The sequence below is a fragment of the Lachnellula hyalina genome (assembly GCF_007821495.1).
Source record: "Lachnellula hyalina strain CBS 185.66 chromosome Unknown contig00135, whole genome shotgun sequence".
Classification (NCBI taxonomy): Eukaryota; Fungi; Ascomycota; class Leotiomycetes; order Helotiales; family Lachnaceae; genus Lachnellula; species Lachnellula hyalina.
Genome location: NW_022157249.1, coordinates 1 through 22,453, shown reverse-complemented (window position 1 = coordinate 22,453; position 22,453 = coordinate 1). Strand labels below are relative to the sequence as shown.

The 22,453-nt window shown below is 47.4% G+C and overlaps 5 protein-coding genes across 5 annotated transcripts; 1 reads left to right on the top strand and 4 right to left on the bottom strand.

The window, feature by feature from the left end:
* Positions 1 to 1,088: 1,088 nt before the first annotated feature.
* LHYA1_G007590 (uncharacterized protein) lies at positions 1,089 to 1,922 on the top strand (the record flags this gene model as incomplete). Its single annotated transcript, XM_031152519.1, has 1 exon — positions 1,089 to 1,922. The coding sequence occupies one exon, from the start codon at positions 1,089 to 1,091 to the stop codon at positions 1,920 to 1,922; it is 834 nt and encodes a 277-aa protein (XP_031003116.1).
* A 1,431-nt stretch (positions 1,923 to 3,353) lies between these two features.
* LHYA1_G007589 (uncharacterized protein) lies at positions 3,354 to 3,963 on the bottom strand (the record flags this gene model as incomplete). The annotated part of the gene is made up of 3 exons (XM_031152518.1): positions 3,354 to 3,471; positions 3,565 to 3,775; positions 3,849 to 3,963. The coding sequence occupies 3 exons, from the start codon at positions 3,961 to 3,963 to the stop codon at positions 3,354 to 3,356; spliced, it is 444 nt and encodes a 147-aa protein (XP_031003118.1).
* Positions 3,964 to 5,437: 1,474 nt separating this feature from the next.
* YPL162C (Vacuolar membrane protein) lies at positions 5,438 to 6,720 on the bottom strand (the record flags this gene model as incomplete). The annotated part of the gene is made up of 2 exons (XM_031152517.1): positions 5,438 to 6,121; positions 6,181 to 6,720. 2 exons carry the CDS (start codon positions 6,718 to 6,720, stop codon positions 5,438 to 5,440), a joined length of 1,224 nt encoding a protein of 407 aa, XP_031003117.1.
* Positions 6,721 to 10,002: 3,282 nt separating this feature from the next.
* On the bottom strand, positions 10,003 to 10,598 carry C50D2.5 (Splicing factor 3B subunit 6-like protein; the record flags this gene model as incomplete). Its single annotated transcript, XM_031152516.1, has 4 exons — positions 10,003 to 10,103; positions 10,155 to 10,282; positions 10,342 to 10,398; positions 10,561 to 10,598. The coding sequence occupies 4 exons, from the start codon at positions 10,596 to 10,598 to the stop codon at positions 10,003 to 10,005; spliced, it is 324 nt and encodes a 107-aa protein (XP_031003120.1).
* A 6,893-nt stretch (positions 10,599 to 17,491) lies between these two features.
* On the bottom strand, positions 17,492 to 21,220 carry bub1 (Checkpoint serine/threonine-protein kinase; the record flags this gene model as incomplete). The annotated part of the gene is made up of 3 exons (XM_031152515.1): positions 17,492 to 19,698; positions 19,748 to 20,153; positions 20,243 to 21,220. 3 exons carry the CDS (start codon positions 21,218 to 21,220, stop codon positions 17,492 to 17,494), a joined length of 3,591 nt encoding a protein of 1,196 aa, XP_031003119.1.
* Between the last annotated feature and the right edge of the window lie 1,233 nt (positions 21,221 to 22,453).

The window sequence follows — 22,453 nt, the reverse complement described above, 5'->3', positions numbered from 1 at the left end:
TGAAAGAAAAGCGAGTAAATTTACAATGTAGTCGTCAGATCCAAGCTCTTTAAGTGGTGCAAGATATTCTTTTATGGAGCTGGAGCAACAATAGCGGGACGGAACGGCTACATAAACTTCCAAATGCAAGTGCGAGTACGATCAAGGCGAATACCCCGCACAGCTGCCGCAGACCTATCTTCATAACAGGCAAGTGCCGCGTTGAAATGGCATGCTGACATGCTGTATAGTGGGGTGCAAAAAGTTCAAACACCCCCTCCCCTGCAGCGCCCGCTAGCGTGCTGTCAAACACGTACTTTCGGTGTGTCATGATTTAAAGTACGCTTTAAAATGCCCTGAGCACATATGAGCTAGCGGGCGCTAGCTGGGGGGGAAGGGGGGGTGTTCAAACTTCTTGCAGCCCACTGCAAGTACTGTCAAGGTCAGACACTAAAGATATAAAAATGCAACCTCGTACGATTCAAGCGTATACCTGCCGAAGATACTTCGTTTAACCTCGTTGCTCAACTGCCGCGTGTCTAGAATGCAAATTCATATAACGTGTTATCAGCAAAACCTACATTACAAGGATCTACATGGTTACAGTAAGGTAGTTATTGGCTGAATACTTTATTATCTATCACCACTAATGCTTTAGTTGGACATGAAATTGCCAACAGACTGTCTATATACTAGAATAGGAACATTTACGGTACCAAAGTTCTTATAACTCTAGTTAAATCTAACTCTAGTAAAGGATTATATCATGGCACCATAGAGATTGGATGATTATACTTCGTCCCAGGCCAAATGCTTCCATCAAGAATTCTATAGCAGGGGGTAAAGAACAGTGGTAAACGCACTAAGGCCAAGGCGAGGGAAATTCAGGCCCCCTTGCCCTGGTCTTCTTGGTGGAATATTAAGCCTAGGAGTCTGGGACGAAGTACCATATACAGCTAATTACCCCGGACTTGCTGCGAGAAGTACAGGGTTGTAGTATAGTATATATATCAGGCATTTCTCTCTATGTGAAGATACCTAACCATCAATATCAAAACTCTCTTCCTCTTCTTGACTTCACTGAATCGCCTCCTCAAAAGAATACAGCAATGGAGACAATCGCCCGCCCGAGTCGATGGCTCGATGAGAAGACAGCAAACCTAGCCAAGTCGAGATGGCTCTCACACATCGCCATTCAATATTACTGTGCATTCTGTGGAGTGATTTGCTCCATCATGTTCTGTTTGGCCTTCGTTGCTGCAGACTTCATCTCCCCAATCAAGCCGTGGTGGGATGCTGAACGGACGGCACATCACTACCAAGTAAACACAACTCGAGTTCGAGCGGGTGCCGCAATTCTGGTCGTGTCCGGCATGTTCTATCTGCCATTCTCAGCCGTCATCTCCTACCAAATGAAACGCATTCCCAATCTCCACTACCTGGTCCATCAGTTGCAACTTGCTTCTGCTGCTGCAGGTATCTGGACTTTCATCTTGCCTGGTATTATTCTTGCTGCTACATCCTACCGACCTTACCGACCAGTGGAGACAACCCAGATGTTCAACGACTTTTTCTGGATCTGTGCCTTCATGCCTTGGCCAACATTCATAGCGCAGAACTTTGCCTTCTCATATGCCATTATCGTCGATGACCGCAAGAAGCCATTGTTTCCAAAGGAGCTTGCTATTGTTAACATCGTCACCCCAATTCTCTTCACACCTGCGGTCGGCATACACTGCTCCTATAGAGGGGCAACCGCCTACAATGGTGCCATGACGTTCTGGGTTCCAGGAGTCACATTCTGTCTTCAGCTTGTCGTCGATTCCTGGTATCTATACACCTCCATTCGCGAGGAGTCAAGGGAGTTGGATGCACTATCTAAGAAGAATATCTCGGATCCGGAAGTTGGCCTTACGGGCGACGAAGAACCAAAACCGGAGTGAGGACTCGGACATATGGGTGAAACAAGGGGGCGGTTGGCGACGGGATGGTTTCCTTCAATTAATGATCACGATCGTTGTTGGGACTTTGATGGAGCTGGGAACTGAAGGCATGCTTGGGACGTTCATATCAGGATTGGGTCATTGATTTGGGTTCGTTAGTAGAAAGGCAAAAAGAAGGGAGATTAGTGAGCCTCACCAGGCTCGCGAACACTTCATCATCTCCGCACATTCTTCATAAGGACTCTATATACCCTCACTAAATCTGAAAATAATAATCATTCATTTGCATGCATTTTGCAGTCATACGACCCAGCTATGAAGTGTTTCAACAAAATGCAGGTAATATTGTACTAATGTTTAGTCACGCGCGAAGGATAATAGGAATTTGAAAGAATCTGGGGCTGTCATGAGATACAGAAGAAGAAATGTTCGGAATCCAATCAAATAGGACGATCCTTTTCTCGCGGTATATAGTGTCCAAGGACCAAGTGGGAACTAGTAATTAAAATATGAACTTGTGAAAATATCACAACAGTTTACCATACCTTCAAACGAGTTCAAAAGGTTTGCAAGGCAATTTTCCTGGCACCACGACTTGGCGCACTGACTCAAAAAGTGTAGACCCTAAAGCGACTTGAAAACAGTAACTGTAACTTTATTTCTAGTTCTACTTGAAAATAACTATCGTCGATATGTTTTACAAGCACTTATTCCTTACTTAAAACCAAACAAACCTTTCCACGCAAGCAAAACATCATCCCAAATCACTAAGACAATCTAATACCACGGTTCCAAACATCAAATCAATCAAGATGGCCAAAAACAACGCCAACTCGCACTCCCACAAAACCCGCTAGACATGCAGAAAACACACCACATAATGAGATGAACGCAACACTATCAGACCTTCAATCAAACCTGGACCTCTGCTACAGAGTCTGCATCCTCTACGATCTCCGCAACATCACCAAGGATCGCACAGCCGAAGCGCATACCCTCTGCACGATCGACAAATTGTATATCAGCGGCCCATATTTCACGCCTTCGGAGTCATTACGCATAAAAACCACTATCGTCTCTCCTCTAACCCAGGATGGACTCCCTGGATTTGAAGCTCTCACGCTTGAGGACAAACTTAATGAACAGAGGTTAACATTTTTGAGTCCCAGGGTCAAGGGTTGCAGTGGTGGATGGAGAAGAACTTTTGTTGTACAATTGCTCACCCCACGTGACACTAGGATAAGATTCACTACTTATAGCGAGCCAAGAATATTTCGACCAACGGAACAAAGAGAAAAAATGGGAAGCAGAACCCTTCAAGGAAGTTGAAAAAGAAATTCGGATCGCCTGTCTGAGACAACACGGCCGAGATGGTTCAAATGCTGAGGCAGACGGGGAAAGACTCCCAACATCACCCAGTCCAACCACCACTTAAGTGCATGAGCTACTCCCCGCAACGAACGTCCCATCCGAATTCTCACATCCGCACTCCCCCGTCGTCGGACTCTCGATACAATTCGTTCCATATCCACTTGATGCGCCCGTGCCGCTACACAGTCCTGGAATCAGCATCCATCGATCTATCTTTCCCCCGTGCTACAGTATCACAGGACAAGCGGAAGTAAAATGAAAAGAAACTCACCTCCAGAAAAAGGTCCAGCAATCCGTATCAACGTCCGTCATTTGCGCAGTCGTGGGCGCAGTACATGTATACGCGCTACATGTTCCATAGGGAGCGCCATGAGAGCTGTCATATTGGTGATCTGTGACGAAGACGGCGAAGGTTTGGGTGGAAGATGTGCGGGTGTTGTGGGAGCATTCCGCTGCTTGGATGGCTTTGGACACTTTCGTGGCTGTGTCGAGTGTGTGTGTTAGAGAGGCAAGCAAGTCATGGGGCAAATAAAGCTCAGGGGCGTTATATCATACCAGAGCAGTTGTATGTGGCGGGGCATTTCCCTTGGGTGTTTGATGTGGCGGGGTCGAGTGTTGCTGCAGCCAGCGAGCTGGCCGTCAGGATGGTGAGGAATATGTTGCAGCGCATGTTCACGGTGATGATTGATTGATTGATGGATGGTTTGAGTTGTTTACGAGGATGTAGCTGGATTGGAAGTCAGAAGAAAACGGGAATTATTAAACATTCTTATAACAGAAGCGCGGAGAAATCTTAAATCTAGCAATAAATGTCAGATCTTTATGGCCAGGCGGTCCATGCAAGAACCCGAGCTGGTCTTTGGGTACCAAGTCTACTGACTGAATAGTTGTGGAACGCTTAATCACCGGAAATGTATTGTGGAAAGCGACTCGACGCTGAAACACTGGGCTGCGTTTGGAGTTGATGAAGAGAGGGTCTCGGTTGAGAATCAGGGGCCTCGCGTAAGAATAAAAACACCTGTCACAATTTCAATTATACTGGAACAAAGTGCACAAATATGACAGAAAAATGACTTTAGGGACTAGCTAGAACTCGAATCATCAAAAAAACCATTGAAAGTTCCCTAATATATATTCTATATTCTGTATCTCGAACTTAGATCAAAAGCTGCTTCTCGTATAGTGCTTCACGGGTATAAACCCCCAAAATCTTTACGACCGATTTATGAAGTGCCAGGCAGGTTGAGACATTAAAAGTGCTTCGAGTAGCGACATTTCATACAGAAGACGGTAAACACTTCGTATAAGACTTACTCCATATATCTGCGACTGTGGAAAGACCCGTGGAAAATACCCATCCATCTCCGCCAGTGCCTCGACGAGATTCCTTCCTCTGGGATCCTCCTCGTCCAATCAGCTCTTTTCAACGCTTGGAGTAGAACAGTAACACCAAATCCGAATGAAACAAGTCAACCTACGAAAACGCGCGTCCGATGTAGCTAACTGATGCGGGAGAAATCTCGCTCTCGAAATGAAGACGGATTTCCTACTGGTACTTAGCCACTGGCACATATAATTCAAGAGTGTAGAAGTTTGAGAGGGAATGATCTTCCAACACTTCCCTCCTGTTTTCATTCATTGCCAGAAATTACCTCAACTCAACTCAATCCAATCCAGCGACATGTGTAAAACAGCTTCATTAGCAATCCCGACAAACAAAAGCACAGCAGCAGCGTATATAGCTATGCCACTAATACCATAGCAGACGAGCCCATATGCTTCGTTCGGACTGTCTACCAGCGAGCGAGCGAGCACTTGAGTCTCGAAGAAATGTCTTCAATTTGGGTAGATAAGAGATGAAGGTACAGTATGGATGGAAAACGGTGACGTATGTATTAATATCCACTTGGATGGATTCTTCCCTGAATTTCGCATGCATGAATTGTCACACATTGAAATGATTCATGGAACGAAGATTTGAATCTCGAATTTGACCAATTCGCTATGTTTATGCAAATGCAATGTACTCCGTATATCGATACCAACGCCCCAGCGCCACGCCATTCGTTTCCATAATATAATCAATCCAGCACACTCTGTGTGGTAAATACATGTTTGTAATGAGACTCCCATTCATGACCTCTCTACTTGTTGGATGTTGTGTCCTCATCACCACTCTCCTTCCGCACGAGTCTGTCTCGCTCGGTGGTGCTAGCACTTCCCACTACTGTGGGACTGTTCTCGCCGTCATACTGAGGATCGTAGTCTTTGCTCCCCGTTTGCAGTCTGCGAGGCTTCTTGGTTCCACTTTCGCTCGATGTCTTCGTAGTGACTGAGTCCTTGTTGGCTTTGTTTGCCTTTGCCAACACCTCGGGATCCTCTTCATCCGAATGTACCTCCTCGTCATCCATCTCTCCATCCCTCTCACTATCCGTATCGTCCTCCGGAATCCTCTCATGCCCTTGCTCCTGACCCTGCTTCTTGATAAACGAATCAATGATATAATACTGCGTCGCGTTCATGATGACGGGGAATACCAGCATCACGAAGATAACTTGCAGCGCCTCGTCTCCTTCCGTCCAGCGTAGTGCCCAATCTCCAATGCGTGATATCCATGGCAGTACAAGAAAGATGATTAGGACGCAAATCTTCATGCCCATAAGTCCTATAAAGTAGATGATGGATTGCTTGCACCACCACCAGGCCCGCGGGGGTGAGCCGTAGTTGCCTGATTCTATTGATTCGCGGGGGTTGCCTAGGGGCGTCATGGCGAAAAGAGCTGTGAGGATTCTCAAGAGGACAATAAGGATCGGTATCCCTATCGTAGTCTATCACAGGCATTAATATTCTCCTGTTCTCTCAAAAGGGCCAGTGGAAAGCAACTTACATCGATCGCTAAGTTCAGCAAATAGAACGAACATGGATTTGGCCTGTATTTCCCATTCTCATCCACCATCCGTCTATGGGCAACGCTCGTCGCATCGACTTTAATACTGAACTGCCCAGAAGACATCATGCTCATGAGTAGATTCGAAATATGCACCAGCACGCTGCCGACGACCTGTTTCGAGACATCAAAGGACCAGATCTTGAGGGGTCGTTGAGGCCGTTCTCTCCATCTCTTGTACACCAGTGCCAGTAATGCCAGGCATCCCAACGCGGCTTGTACGAGTATTGCAAAGGGACCTAGAAGGCTGCATTCGCCGTTGTCGGGAGGTGGTTTAGGCTTGTCTTCGAAGGATATGGAGTCTGAGAGGGCGGTGGCGGTCGCTGATGCGAACGCAGCGATGCTGGTGGGGGAAGGCATATCAACGCCTATAGGGAGGATGGAGGAGAGTGTTGCTATCGTAGAGGAGAGGATGCTTGTGGGTGTGGCATTTTCGAGGAGGGAGGAGAGTGAGGGCTCTAAGCCCGGTGGAGGGAGCATGAGCTTGGGTGTGGAGAGACGGGGCGTTGGATTTGTATATGTCTAGAGGAAGGTGGTAAGAATAAAGTATGATTCTCCACCCAACAGTTCGTGGGAGTTGTCGAGAGGGTTGATCTGACTGGTGGTGAAGTGCAGCCTGCCCGAGAGATGGTGGATCAAAGGCCCTGTATGTGACGCAAGCAGTTACTGTATGATACAAGAATGCGCAGGATTATTGTTTAACACAGATACAAGGCTGAAGTGAAGAATTTAGAAACAGAACAGGTATGTTATCGAGATATCAAGGAAGAAGTGAAGCCATCATGATCCTTCCTTACAAGGATGTGGCTGTGTTGAGGTTAGGTTAGGTTAGATAGTGGCTTGTGACCCAAACGCCACTTTAATGCGATGTTTCTTTCTGTCCTCCAATGAAAGGTACAGGTATTACGGGTCTTAAGGTTAAATGGATATCTGCATATTTCGACGTCCTCAAGATCTTCGTTCTTCTACCAATCTACCTAAATTGGAAGAATAGCCCATTCGGTAAGGCTTTGAGATTTCGGTTCTTTTTTTGTAGACCATCGTCTCTCAAGCCGCTTCCTTTGTTCTTCCCGTCGAAAACGGGTCAAATACGAAACAGAATTCTACCTCTCCTTTGCACAAGTCGACCGAAGTTCAAAGTTGAAAAGCGCTTTTCTGTTCTGGCGAAATCACCTTCAACAATGCAATATCTATCACAGGTGGCACGTAGATACTCGCATGAGGGAGGATGTACTCAAAGCACCCCACTTGTAGCCAGCGCTTCAATGGAGCGGCGCGTCACCCTCGTGTCCTTTTGTCCTTTAGCACCTCAGTTATTCATTCGACATGAGACATACTTTTTTTCCTACCCATGTATAGTAATATTACATTATCAATACAAAGGCAGACCACCAAACTCTTCCCCCATCAGTAACCACACCAAAACGTACCACCCAAGACATGTGGAAGTATAGCAGAAATCACAAAGACAGAGGTCCAAAACGTTAATCGGATCGAGCTGTGAAGGACAGGACGGCGCCATTCGTGTCGACCTGAGTCGCATGTCCTAGATCCCCGAAGTCATCATTCTATCACAGACCCAGCCCTCGGACCTCAGCCAAGAGGTCATCCTGTATTATATCTAAACCCCCACAGTATTTGACATCCCGCGCAGTGCTGTTGATGAGACTAGCCGGAAAGAGACGGCGTCTTGTCATGTCTCTCAACCACGGAAAGAGGCTGAGCTGTATCTCGATCAAGTACGCTGGCAGTAATGTCATCGACGGGTGCAGGCTGCACGTTCTGGTCTTCTGTCTGTCTACGAAGTATGTCGCCCAGTAGATGACCCAAGCCCCCGTTTTCCGCCAGTAGGTCGTCAAGTATATCGCCCAGATCATTAACTACGCCGGAGCCGTCTTAGGCTATTGCTGGTGCACCCCAGATGTAGACAGGGAGGATGAGAGCAGCGATGCCGAATAGGTTTGAGAATTGCATATTCGCTGACTGAATGGCTGGCTAGTAGGAGGCTTCTTACACACAAGAGACTGCAATGCCAAAAAGAGAGTTCAGTGGACTCATCTCGATATATACCTGCGGAAATGAAAACGGGTCCGGAAACCAACACACACAACATCGTAGACCGAACTTCGTTTTCCAGTCGTTGAATTGATTAGAATGCAAGAAATTGCTTACTTGACCTGTGGGAGCTTACGTTGACCTTGGAGTCTAATTACTAATATCAGCACTGTGATAGGAAGAACATAATTGGGATATTGCAAGTCACCGAGAAAATGAATGGGCTGACCCATAAACTTCCTTTCCTCTCCTCGACCGCAAAACTGAAATTCGTCGGCGACCTTGATAGAACATCATTCTCGCTTGCTTACTCCGTATTCCATACATTTTACGGCTCTGCTATATCTATAGCAGCTTGGGAAGGAGTGAGTGGTGTAGTGTAGTGTAGTGTAGTATGGTGTCACCAGGGCATGTATAGATAGACATCAAGTATGGAGAAAGAAACCAATGCATTCATTCATTTATTCATCATCCATCCATCCATCTCCCGTTCCCATCACCACACCCATACCCAGTCCTACGAACCCATGCTCGCTATGCACCAGAGAACCCCCCACTCCCAACCCACCCCACCTAATAATAACACGCAAGAACCCTCCAGCCCATCCATCCACCCAGCCGTATCTTATGTCAGTCTCGCGTAACCGCACATATCAGCCATCCATCCATCTGCCTGCCGTCCGCCGCTCAACTCCAGTGACGGGACGAGGCGGGGTACGGATTTACTGTGGGCAGCTCTGTCGTATCATTAGCATGAATCGACAGCAATAATAAACCAAGAAGAGGAATCTCTATTAGGAAGAAGATGGAGAAGAGGCAGAGGGGAAGGTAGGGGGGAGGCATACAGCGCCGCACGATCCACAGGTCTTTCCACCGTCGCTCGAGGCGCCGCATTTGGGACAGGCTGAGCCGTGCATGTTTGCTGTTGGGCTGGTTGTTTGGTTGGTTTCTTGTAGATGATTTTGGGGGTTTGAGTGGTCGGTGAAGGTAGTTGTTTGGCTTTGTGTTGATGTGATGTGGTGAGGTTGAGAAGTGGGAGGAGAGGAGGGGTTGTTGATAGATAAGGGAAGTACTGTAAAGATGGAGGGGTTTACTTGGGGGGGGGGGTATGACCAACCGACAGGGCTACATTTGTAGATGATCCTGTTGCAGGGACCAATGCTACGCCTGCACGTGGCAAGATTGGGGGCTCGTGCTGTTTACGGTATTACGATGATCCGGATGAGCATACCATGTCAATAACCAGAAGTTGTATTACAGTGAAGAAGCGTATGGGTATGAGTGAGAAGAGTACTGTGCTCAACCAGAGCAGCAAGCATATCATTTGCAAGTTGCAGTTATATCCTCAAAACGAGAGTCAACACCCCATAAAGAAAAAAGCTACCCTATCCAGTCCATCCTAGCCCAAGGCCGAAAAATAGACAACCAGATGTTATGAACGTAACCTCCCTTCAACGCCTACTTGGTAAACAGCCCGCGCATAAAGTCAAAGAACGAAGAAGAAGAAGAAGCTCCTAAGCCCGGGGTAGCAGTAGAACTTTGACGCCGTTCCGATGATGGTATTCCCAAACTGCCCTTCCGACCAGGAGACACTTTTGAAGACGGGCTCACAGGAGCCTTGTGGTTGTTGCTTGTTCGTCGAACAGTAGAGCGGCGAGGACGCGAGGGCCATGCTACTACAGTTGCTTCCGAAAGCCCGTCTATTTGTTATTCGATGCCGTGCTGTTTCTTGAGCTGCTCTAAATTCTCCTTGCGGGATTCTAGGTCCTCTTTCGATCGAGCCATCTTCTCTGGTTGATGGTAGAGCACTGGAAGGTCATTAAAATGGGAAGGTAAATTCGGAAATGTGCCGGACTTACCAACGAGATAGCGATTTTGGAAGTTGAAGCCGTTCAACTTATCGCAAGCTTGCTTGGAATCCATCACGTCCTCGTAAACGACATAGGCGGTTCCTTTGGTTTGGTTGGCGATGCCTTGGCGGATTTGACTTGGTTCGGGGTTAGTATGTTGCTCAAAGGACGTGGAAGGTGGTGAATGGGGGCGTACCGAATAGGACCAAATTTGCCAAACAGGTCGAAGAGCTCCTCTGGAGTAACGTTGTAGCTGTTTCCAGTCAGTAAGCTGTTTCATATCCCAGCGCCATCGCCTTCCTCATATCCCCGGATTGTTTCACAAAGCATGGACGAACCTTAGATTCTTGACGAACAATACACTGGGATACGGATTAGCCATGGACCTCACGAAGAAGCGTGGAGCGCAACGTACCGATTGACCTCGGGTGCAAGCTTGCCGCCTCGACTCATAGCTTGGCTGACTTGTATGTTGATGTTGGTCTTGGTGATGGGGAGTGGATATACGAAGTCGCAGATGCGCAATGAATGGTACCAGAGGCGGAGGGGTTGATGATAATCGATTTGAAGAAAGAGGTGGTCACCTGCCACCAATCCTCTTTGGGAACTAGCGTGGTATTAGCGTTGGCGCATATTACCCATAACCGGAACCGGACCGGAGTCAACCCAAACACAAGAATTAATAACTGAGGATGACATCTTCTTTCACTTCATTTCTTTCTTTTTTGCAATATTGCATCGCATCTCATATTCAGGCAAGTAATGGTTGGTGAGGTGGGATGGAGACGACCGCGGGTTCATTTCCATCTCAAATGGGGCATTTCCAAGCATCGGAGATGATTGCAAGATAGTATTCCTCTCCCGGACCTCGCTCACAACCACTCATTTACCCATGCAATATTGGATATAAATCTACAACTACCCGCTAAGGACTCCGCAGGCTTGGTACCGAAGTCGAGGCTGAGAATCTAAAGTTAGAGAGTGACTCCATTTGCTGAAACCTCGAGGCATCTGGCTTGAAGTTACAACCGCAGATCGTGCTTTGAAATCCACATCTCTTTTTATATCATGTCGAATTCATCCCTCTTCATATATTCATATTTATCACTTCTCACAAATTCTGTCCTTGTTAGTTGTTGGAATATGTTGAGCGCATTTGATAGCACCCTGTATCTTACACTGACATTCTTATAAAATATTTATTTTCCTGGCATTGCTTAGATCGTATATGCAGAAGATCTTGTCTCCATCAACCCATCGCATTGATGTCTAGATGGTTTTACGATTCGGGAGGGGTTGCGGCAAGCGCTTAAGCCTGGATGGGTGTTACAGTATACGCCCTCGACGCCATGTTTCATGGTTTCTCTTTTGTGAGCTTGGACCATATATATCACGCATCCTGTTGGGATATGTATCACGTGTGCTACATGACCTTCGTCTTGATGACTAAGTAGCGATAAGGCCTTTCACTTTATCGCTGCAACCTTAGCTAGAACCTCTTCTACACCTAGAAATGCAACTACGTAACCACGAAAGATTCTAGGCCAAACCAGTGCACTATTTGTATACCAACACATCCAGTCTAGCCTCGCTCATGGGCTCAAACTGCCAAGTCACCAAAAGAAATTGAGAGCGGAGCACGGAGACAATGAAGGTCCGTTAACCCACTATATTTCCACAATTTATGCTTTTACAGGGTTTGTATGGGATCGAGCAGTTCCTATTCGAGTATATAAATATCTTCTTGGCGGTCTTCAAACCCTCCCCCTTTGATAAATGTTAGATCGTTCGCGCCAGCGTCAATACGAGGGGCGAGTGTCCTGATACTTGGCACCCATCAGCTATCTACTAGCCTTTCACGTATACAGCTCTGCTAGGAAAAACAATAAAATTTAAGCTTATACAAGCCTATCAGGGGCAGATATCTGCTATGTCTCTGTACTCCCTCTCACTCAAGTCATCTTCCATAGCCATTCATTTCTATAGGATTTCATGTTTTATGGAAAAAATCCATAAATTAACATTTCTTAAGTGAGGGGTGAGATAGTAAGGTAAGGCATACAGATCGTGCGGCGGGGAGGTATCCGAGAAGTCACAGTACCGTATTTCGTTCATTTTCTAAGCAGAAACATGCAATCTTCTCTTAAGAGTATATCCTGGTCGTAAGTAGAAATTTGCGATCGTACCTGCGATTGTTCTGTTCAGGGCGCGACCTATACTTTCGTTATTGCCAATTTTATCCACGTTTCAGCTGGTCAGATTCATCGCCACATGACTGCGGCTCCTCTCGCCTAGTCAGGATTTTCACGTAAAACCCCTTAAATAACATGCTTATATAAACCCTATTTTTCAAATGCCCAATCAGAGGTTTCTTGTCTCGTTCACCTGGGCCAATCAAAGGCTCCACGGTCCTTGGAGGATCGTTATGCTGGTCGCAACAATAGGCAGCGGAGCTATATCAATTAGCCTGACATGTCTATCCAAGTAAGCCTCGATCTAATGGATCCTTTCAAATACCTTCTGTTGCGCAAACATTCCTTCGCTTTGTGTTTTGCGTTCAAACTTTCAGGGAATTTAATGATTTGGTTTTTTTGAGTGTAGATATTCAAGATGGGACTGTTCAAGTTCGGGATCACTCTTTTATTCATAGCAGGTCAAACTAATGCTTTAATTCCTTCAACATACAATGTGTAGGATTCCCTCAACTCCCTACGCAGGTCCTAACTGACAACAACTTCAGTCTCATCACACGCACATCACCAACTAGCATCGATGGCAACTGTGGCTCAAACTCAGACACAAACTCCACCTGCCTCACAAGCACATGGGGAAACTGCTGTTCTTCAAAAGGCTTCTGCGGTTCCACCTCCGCCTATTGCGGCGCTGGGTGTCAAAGCGATTTCGGCACTTGTACAACCACGGCGGGATCTCAGAGTATAAGCACATCTGGATCATGTGGTGCGACTTCGACAGCCAACATTACTTGTCTCGGTAGTACGTTTGGTGACTGCTGTTCGCCATTAGGCTATTGCGGGGGGACTTCTGACTATTGTGGTGATGGATGCAAAGCGGGTTTCGGGAAGTGTGGAGAGAGTAGTGAGACTGTATCCAGCTCTTCCTCAGCAGCGAGTTCGTCGCCCTCGGCCTCGTCCTCGTCGGTAGTAACATCCTCATCCACACCCTCATCTCTACCATTAGGAACCAGCAACTCCACCAACGGCACAAACACAAACTCCACCACGCCGTCGCACCAAGAATTCCTCTCCGCAGGCGCCAAAGCCGGAATCGCAGTCAGCGTCAGCGTCGCTGCAATCCTCGCTGGCGTTCTAGCCTGGTACGTTTTGATCGAGCGCCGGCGGCGTCGTCAACCAAAATTACCTGTGTCGGAATTGGATGCTGATCCTTTCTCTAGAGGAGGACAAGGACGAGGACAATCGCAAGCGCCGGAAGCCAGGTCCATAAGCCAGGAGTTATTCGTGCCGCCCGCCGAACTGAGCGTTTATAAGAATAACCCGCATGCTGTGGAGTTATCAGCCATGTCGCAGGCGTGGGAAATGGATATAGATGATGGGGTTGGTGAAAAGCAGAGGAATGAGCTTGCTCGTGAGGGGGTTGCGGCTAGGCGTGAGGGGCCTTAGAGGGATTTTAATTTTAGTCATCCTGTTCTGTTGCAATCGAAACCAAATCATCGTTCAGCTTTTGGAATCCCAATGCGCTGTTGTCGTCTCGTCGTGCAGCAAGGGCTTCCCATTCAGCTTCCTGCAAGACATGAGATATTTCCAAACCCCTAACATTGTCCTCGCTCTCCGAGACGCAGCCTCCTATAAATACAGTATCCCGGTGCTCCGTCCCTTACCTGCATCCGCAAATGTCGGAGAATGATCGTGCAAATGTCACCCTCACGCAGAGCAGCTCTCTGTCTAATCCATCTTCGCTTCAGCGCTCGAAGTCGCGCGCTGTCCTCCTTCCTCTTTTCCTCCAAGCAATAAATCTCCATTATTCGCCCTTTCACAGATTCTTTGCTGTCAACTCAGCTCTTGTTGTCAATACCCCGACACATTCATCCATTCATTCATTCATTCATTCATTCATTTCTTCATTCATTCATTTCTTCATTCATTCATTTCTTCATTCATTCAACATAACAATAACGTCTTCCATAACCCCGAATGTAAGTTCAAATAAAAGCAAGGAAGATTCCATTACTATTTGTCGCAGACGTGCACTTGGAGGTATGGGGGCCTATATTGCCAACCCATAATTTGATCAAGGATAATTGTTCTTACACCTCAGCCTCAGTATGTCATATTTATACATCCTATAGCTATTGTTTTTCTGAAAGTGAAGCAATGACCTTTATTCACCTCTCACCCAACTTACTCCTACCCCAAAAACGGGCAATATTCTTTTTGAACCAAGGCTTGGAAGGGGTAACTATATACTTACAAACTCTCCGGGTCTACTTCAGTATAATTTGAACTCCAATGTCACTGCAGTCTCTCAGCGTGGAAAGGCTACGCCAATAACCAAGACGTTACATCGTTTCAGGTTCCCAACTATCCACTCCACGCATATATCTAAACCATTCTGCACGTCTCTCTAATCCAGGATTTCACTCTGTAGGCAGTATAGTAGCGGTTTCCTTGCTGTCAAGAAAGTATTTGCTGTCAAACTCAATCAAATCTAATTCAAACGTAACGTAACAATCCATCTTCCCCTCATCCACCTACCCATTTACTCACTCAAATCCCGGCTCTCTCTGCTAAGAAACACATATCAACGCCACTAGAAAGAGCCAAATCGCCGAATGTTCTGGTACTCTGTATCTCCGCCCTGTCTGGTTTACGAATATAAAATATTTACATAATCACGTACTTCTACTTAAGTGATTACTCTTTGGTAGCATTACACAAACTTTGCGTAGTTGAAGATCTCTTATGGTATCCCACCTGCCATAATTAACACTTTTTGTTGGGACATACCCCAATGCATTACGTGTAACCAACACTTTTGCATAATATTGAGTCCCGTAATTATATGACAATTACACTCACATTTGAACGAATAGCTCTGCACGTAGTATATAGGTAGATCAAGAGTCCCCTTCTTACTAATAACAAATATACTAAATGCCTCTTGACATTTAATGATGTATTAACTATAATTGTTGAATTTCTAAATCCTCTAGCAATCTAAAGGAAATCTATATTCTTCCTTAAAACATTCTTTCGCTAGGTAATATCCATACAAGTACAAGTACAAATACAAACCCCCCATGCTCAAATCAAAATCAAACCAAAGCCACCTGCCTCGCCTCAACCCGATCCTCATGTTCACACAGCACTAAGAAATTCGTAGCGTTTAGCGGTAACAACCCAGCCCATGCAGCTGGTTTCTCAGCAATGATAAGCTTGTTGCCCCACGTGGCGCCACCGTCGTCGCTGGTGATGATTTTGACATAGGCGTTGCGGTGCCACATGCCCTCCAGCTTCTCTTCGTCGGTCATGAAGCTGACGATTAGGGTTTGGCCGACTAGGGCTACGGAGGGAGCACCTGCGTTTCTTTCTGTGGGGGATGGTTAGCTAGGTGGTTGCCCAGGAGGGGAAGGTAATATTTGAAGAGGGGGGAAAGGAAAAGTGAGGGAAGGGAAGGGAAAGTAATGGGAATGGAATGGATGAATGATAGAGAGGAAAGGAAGATACATACTAAGTCGATTCTTATCCCCCTTGTCCCCAAACCAAGAATCATATATCAACCTCCTCTCCCCCCAACTCACCCCCCCATCCCTGGACATCACACTCCACACCTCAAACCTTGCCTCAAAAACCGTTCCATCCCCCTTCTCCTCCACCGTCTCAAAAACAGCCATCAGAACCCCACTCCCCACCCCCCCCAACCTCCTGAATACCCACCATCCCATCCCTAGTCTGCAATCCAGCTCCAGACACCGTCCTCGCATCCCCCCATGTAACCCCCCCATCCCCACGAACTCCTCACCAAATTATCCTGATCCCTCCCACCCCCCATCTCCCTGGAGAAGAAAAACTGCAACTCCCCCCCTTCCTCCTCCCCTCCACCCACAAGTCTTAAAAACGGTTCCCAAACCCCATTCGCAGGCCCCGGTTCCTGCGCCCCCGTACTCAGGTACACCCACGTCTTCCCTCCATCATCACTACAGAACACCAGTAGCCGGAAGAACAGGTACCCCTCATTCAGCCCCCCCGGCTTCTCCTCCTTCCCTAGCGCCTCTGGCTCCTGCGTGTGCGCGCGGAAGGCGCACAGGATGCGTCCGGACGGTAACTCGAGCAGGAAGGAATTATCGAGCGCCGTAGCCTCGCTGGCCAGCTTGGAAATCACGGTGCCGTACGGGCTCCACGTCGTGCCGGCGTCGTGGGATATGGAGAGCTGGATGGCATTTTCGGGGTCGTAGACTGTGAGGGAGGCGAGGAGGGCGCCGGAGCGTAGTTTGATGGCTCGTGGGTATGTTTGTTTCCCTGGCCGTGGGAAGAGGGGGGCTGGGGCGCCGATGAGGGTGGGTTTTAATGTTGGTGTTGTTGTGAAGAGACCGCCAGCGGTGGTGTTGAACAGGGGGCCGAGACTGACCTTGCCTGAGGCTAGTAGGTAGAGGATTGTTACTGTGAAGATGGCAGCTGCTGTTATTTTTTGTACGCGCAACATGGTCAATTACTGTATGATTCCTCCGTCCGTTCTTCGGATGCTTCAAGCAATCAATGGGATTTATTTGTTTCTTTAACTATGTGAGGCATGATATAATTGTGCTCTATGGATTTTCGAAACAGAAACTCCTGAAGATCTATGTGTGTCATAGTGGAAAAGGGGGTTCAACGGTAGGTTCGGATCGACCACTAACTTATCATACTCGAGTAAGAGCCAGTTGGATGCTCATCGTATTTGCCGCGGCCCATATAATTGCCAATCCGCAATTCCAAGGAGCAATAAGAAAGAGGATTAACCTTCTTTAAATTCGCCATTACCCTTGAAATTATGGATCATCGAGACAAGATCGTCATTTTGAGACGCCAACTGTGGGTTCTCGAAACACCTCAAACTTAATTTCTACCACATGTGAATTTACGCTTAAGTAATCTAGATTGTATACGATACCACCCCACCAGTGTACAAGCTAGGAGAGTACTGTACTGTTGTGTAAAGTGATTATCGTTGAAAATATGTCTAATATCAAATTCGTCTCGTAATTCATCATAAAACAAAACACCGTACACAAGCACCAACTCCGCCCAACACAACACAACACCAGAAGAAAAATGCATATTGAAACCAAAACACCCATTTCACGTCACGTCACGCCATGTTACTTCTTCCTCCTATCCCCCCAACAACGCCTCCAACCTCCGAATACCAGCCTGCAACCCCACGCCCTTCTCACAATTCCCCTCCAACCACGCCTCCATGGCCTCCCTACACTCCCTCATGCCCTTTAGCACCGGCATCCTGCCCCATTCCTCGCCCTCAACATGCATACCCGGATTAAGCAGCAAGTCGAACGCGAGGCCCCAAAGTTCAACTTGCCAGTACCGTTTCAAACTCTCTCTAATCCTCCAGATTTTCTTCGCCGTGGCGCCAATATCAGCGCTTTTATCAGCGACCGTGTCGATGTATTTACCGAATAGCATGCTGTGGATTATACCAGCGAGACCATGGTAGTCAATTTGATAAGTCCAGGGCCTCAATTCCCGCATCTCTGCACAATCCTGTGGGCTCGTCTTCCAATCCGCGATAAAGCCCACATCAGGTCGGAAGACCTTCATGTCAATCCCGCGTCCGAAATCAATGAGCGCTACACCCTTCTTACTCCAGCCGCCCGTGCCATCGCGGCGGTATTTGGCAGACCAGACGTCTGTGTCTGAAAGAGCGTCAAGACGCACGAGACAATTGTCTGCTTTGAGATCGCCATGCAAGATGCCTTTGGAGTGTAGGGACTCGACGGTGCGGAAGAGTTCAATGGCGAAGAACATGGCGAGGGACTCGTCCATTACGCCCGGGCCCGCGGCTGTGGATTCTGAGCGTGCGATATTGATTACGTCCAGGAGGGTTCCTTGGTCGCGGTATTCTTCGATTAGGTAGCATTCGTCTGCGTAGAGGTGCATTTCGTAGACATTTATTACTGATTCCGAAGCTCGGGAGACTCCGAGTCGGCGTTTTGCTTGTCGCATGATGTAGAATTCCCAGGCTGTGGGCGGGTCTTCCATTTTCAGGGCTTCGTGGGTTTTGCGGCTGTAGGCGTCAAAGGCGCCTTTGCCCATTACAGCAGGGGTGTTTTCATCCTGTTCTTCGTCTTCGGCGACGTTCTCGAGGAGGTATACTGGAGCAAAGGCGCCGGCACCGAGTTCGCGTTTGACCATGTATTGTCTGTCGGTACCTGGGAACCGCAATGTGGGTGGCATGGAAATATTGGTCGTTGTCCTGTCGCTTGCATTCTTGCTCATTTTGGACATGGCTTTTGCAAACTTCTTGATCTCTCCCGTCCGTCCTCGTGTCTCATCTTTGTATTCGAAGAAACCATCATAGGTAGACAATGGGGGCTGTAAATTTTCAAGAATCATAATTCGAATATAATCATCGATAGGGTTACACTGTGCATCCTTAATAATTGGTCCCTTGGGAGCGATCTCTTTGGCGAGGGCGCCTCCACCCGATTGCACCTTTGCGGCAATAGCAGTGGTCTTGTTGGTCTTCGAAATCTTCCCTAGCTGTGGCGGGGCAATCTTTTCCACAGGCCTGGCTCCGTTGACAATCTCTTTGAACGGACTACTTCCGAATTCGACGGACTGCGGTTGCCTCGAACTATTCCCTTTGCTAGGTGTTTTGGAGCTGTAGTAGTTTTTGTCTTGTCGGGCGGTGGGCACACCGAGAGAGGATTCAGTCTTCTCGGCAATAGGTGTCATAAAGGGAAGACGGTTTTGGGATGCTTGGGAAGGATCCCGATAGGGTCGTAGTGGTGCTTCATAGTCCTCGGGTGGTATAGGAACAAATATAGTTCGTCTTAAAGGTGGCAGCTCTGGCGATGCTGGCGTACTGTAGTCATTTTCTTCCGTATCTTGGGGTACCTCGACCTCAATAGCCTCGAATCCTTCATCGTCGGCGGCAGTGAAGCGCGAAACCCGAGTATCATCATCCTCATCCTCATCGTCCATGTTAGGAATGTGTTTCCTAGCCGTGAATTCAGACCATTCGCTAACACTCTTGGCTTCTGATGTTTCATCATCTCCTGCTTCACTTGTAGTGACGAGTTGACCAGTTCCAGTTTCATCGTCTCCCGCTTCGCTGGTTGTAGTAAGCCGACCAGTTCCAGTACTTTCACCACCACTTGTATAATCTCCATCTGTCATATCCCCATCATCATCTTCACTCTCATCTTCCTCCTCCTCTTCTTCTGGCTGGTTAAGCGGTTGGCTAAATAAGTCAAAGATTTCATCAGTGGCGGCTCGAGTATGAAGTGTCATAGTTTGTTCCTTGGTCGATTTTCGCTTGGTCATTTTCGGACCAGACGGTGACGACAATTTCGCTTTGACTGTGATGTATTAGCATTTCAGTAAAAGAAAGCGCCCATTGAGACCTACTAATTTGGGTCTCATTAACTTCTTTAATTTTCATCCTTCGCCCTCGCCCTTCTCGGCTAGACTCTTTTTGCACCCCGTTCTCATCCAGCGCGACCGGATCCCGTAAGATAACGAATTTATCAGGGACTTCCCTAGTGATAGTTCCGACAGCTTCATCTGTCTGCACTACCTCTACTAGAGGCTCATTATTCTGCTGCTTAACAATCTCAGGGTCCCAGACTTTCGATAGCCATCCGCGGTGCCCAGCTCGCAGTTCCTCAAGACTCAATTCAGATCCAAGAATTTCTGGGCTATGGTACATAGCTTCAAGGTCAACAAAAATACGTTCAGTTCTCCCTTTTTGATTAATAGTCACTTGTTCCTGCTTGGGATTGGTAACTTGTGCATATTCGTAATGAGGTAAAGACTGGAATACAAAACGCCGTAACCGACAATTATTAGTCCTGTGATAATCAATATGTGCATGAAAAGGGACGGAAGAAAAATGTGACTTACCTCATCCTTGAATACCGGTATTTTAGTGCTGCTTTTCTTTCCTCCCGCCTTTAGAGTCTCACCAACCCAGGGTTTCGCTTCCATCACGTTCTCTTTTTTACGATCTGCCAGTCCTCCAATACTCTCCCAGCCCTTAGTCCCGCCCGATGCCAATGCAGGTGCGGCATCATCACCGTCGGAGAAAATGGTCAGCTTCTGCTTTCCACTCTTCGTAGTCGAACCTCCAACTCCAGAGTTTGGTCGTGGCGCTTGTGGATCCCTGGGGGCAGCTGCGGCGAACGGGTCGACTTTTGCAGCGAGTGCAGGTCGTACACTTGGCAGCGCCGGTGAAGATGGTTCATTGGCATCAACTGGTTTTTGGGAGAAACGTTGCTGGAACTCGTTGTATTTGCGAAGTAAGCGGGGAGTCGGTAGAGCTTCCCTGTCTATGCCTAATTTGTAGACCTCTTCCGCCTGTGTCCATCGGCCAGCACCCTCTAGCCATGCAGCGAATTCCTCGTAGAACAAAGCAAGCCCTTCTCCAATGTTATGACGAGCTAAGAAAGCGAATGTCTCTCGCGGGGTATCTGAGAAGAAGCGAATGTATGATATCCACAATTTTAGGTATCGTGGATCGTTCTTGTACTGAGGCGAAGTGAGGAATGCCTTTGTTGCGCGCTCGAGGAGGGGAAGGAGTTGTGATGAAGGTGTTGCTTGGGCGGAAGGATACGCATCGAGAGTCCACCGGACGTAGCGGTCGTAGATGTCTAGGGGGTCGTCGGACTCAGATATGTTGGTCAGCTCAATCTCGTATTCCTGTCTAATTGCATCGTTGAGGTTCTTCGTATCTGAGGGTGTTGGTGTTGAGAGGGCGTGGAGGGGAGATGGGGAAAATAAGCCGGCGAGACTTCGCGCGGATCTTCCACTAGGTAATGATTGTATATTTTCTTTTTGACTTTCGATTATATCGAAATCGATGAGGTCCTCGGTGACAGACATTGTATCTGATGTTGTGGTGTTTGTCGTAGGTGTTGATTATCGCAAGCCATCTTCGCGATTGGCATGCGATTTGTTTACATGTAAATACGCATCACGTGTGGTTGCCAGGATAGGCAACACGTGATACTCCATCTGCGTCACAACCGAAAGCCATTGGGGATTGTTTTCTGCTTGGCGTAAGTCTCTGCATCTTATCTTGGAATATCCGTATAAAGTCCTCGTCTCTATGTGACTTGACTATATAACTCAAGCATGAAGAGAATCACGTGTTGCTTCCACAGATACCCGTATACTCCGTAGATATTGAGAGACGGTTATTACCTACATAGGTACAAGATTACGACGCGCACTACTGGTATCTACAAATGTCTTGCGCTGCGGAGAAATACAGTAGAAATAAAGGAAAGCCTTTCGTATCATACAATATAGATGTCGTTCCCGCATTCCATTCCAATATAATCCTATCATTCTTCCTCGAATCCTTTTCGCTTTCTCTGCTATAAATATGCTACTATAATGGTCATTTGAAACGAGACATCAGTTTGGAAGCTTAGTCTCCCCGCAGTGTAGGGGGTCGTGCAGGGGCCATCCTGCCCTGCCAAGCTGCCAAGTGACCAAGCCATGTGAGGCGGAGCGGAGGCCATGGCGGCCATGCTCGCCATGCTTGCGTGAGCCCCGAGGGATCGACACTACAAAAAGTGGGTTTCAATATTGTGGGAGCAGAAGCAAGGGGTGCGACACGTAACCTTTCCTTGAGTATATTCTCTCTCTCTCTCTCTTCCTCATTGTTTCTCTTGCTGTTTGTCTTTCTCATGTTTTCACTCTCTAGCCTTCGACGAGTATCTCTTTCCCTTGTCGTCATATAAATATCCAGCCGCGTTTGCAGCCTTGTATCAGTCTTTCTCTTTCTCTCTTTCTTTTCCCCTTCATTTTGAAAAGTCCCGGCGGGTGGTTTACCAAGATGCTCAAAGCCTCAGGAATTCCATGGCCAATGCAGTCTAGAAAAACACAAATGTTTTTGAATGGCGGACTCCTTATGGGTCTGTGTTTGCTCTTTTATTACATGTAAGCCCAAACCTGCAACATCAGAACATCCGAGAATCCGACTGACAAAAACAGCTCATGGACAGCTCTCCAACACCATCCCTCTTCCTCCTCAGTCTCCGATGCCACAAATCCAACTTCCCTCCCAGAAACCTCACCAGCATCAACCTCCCCACCAGCCCCTCCAAC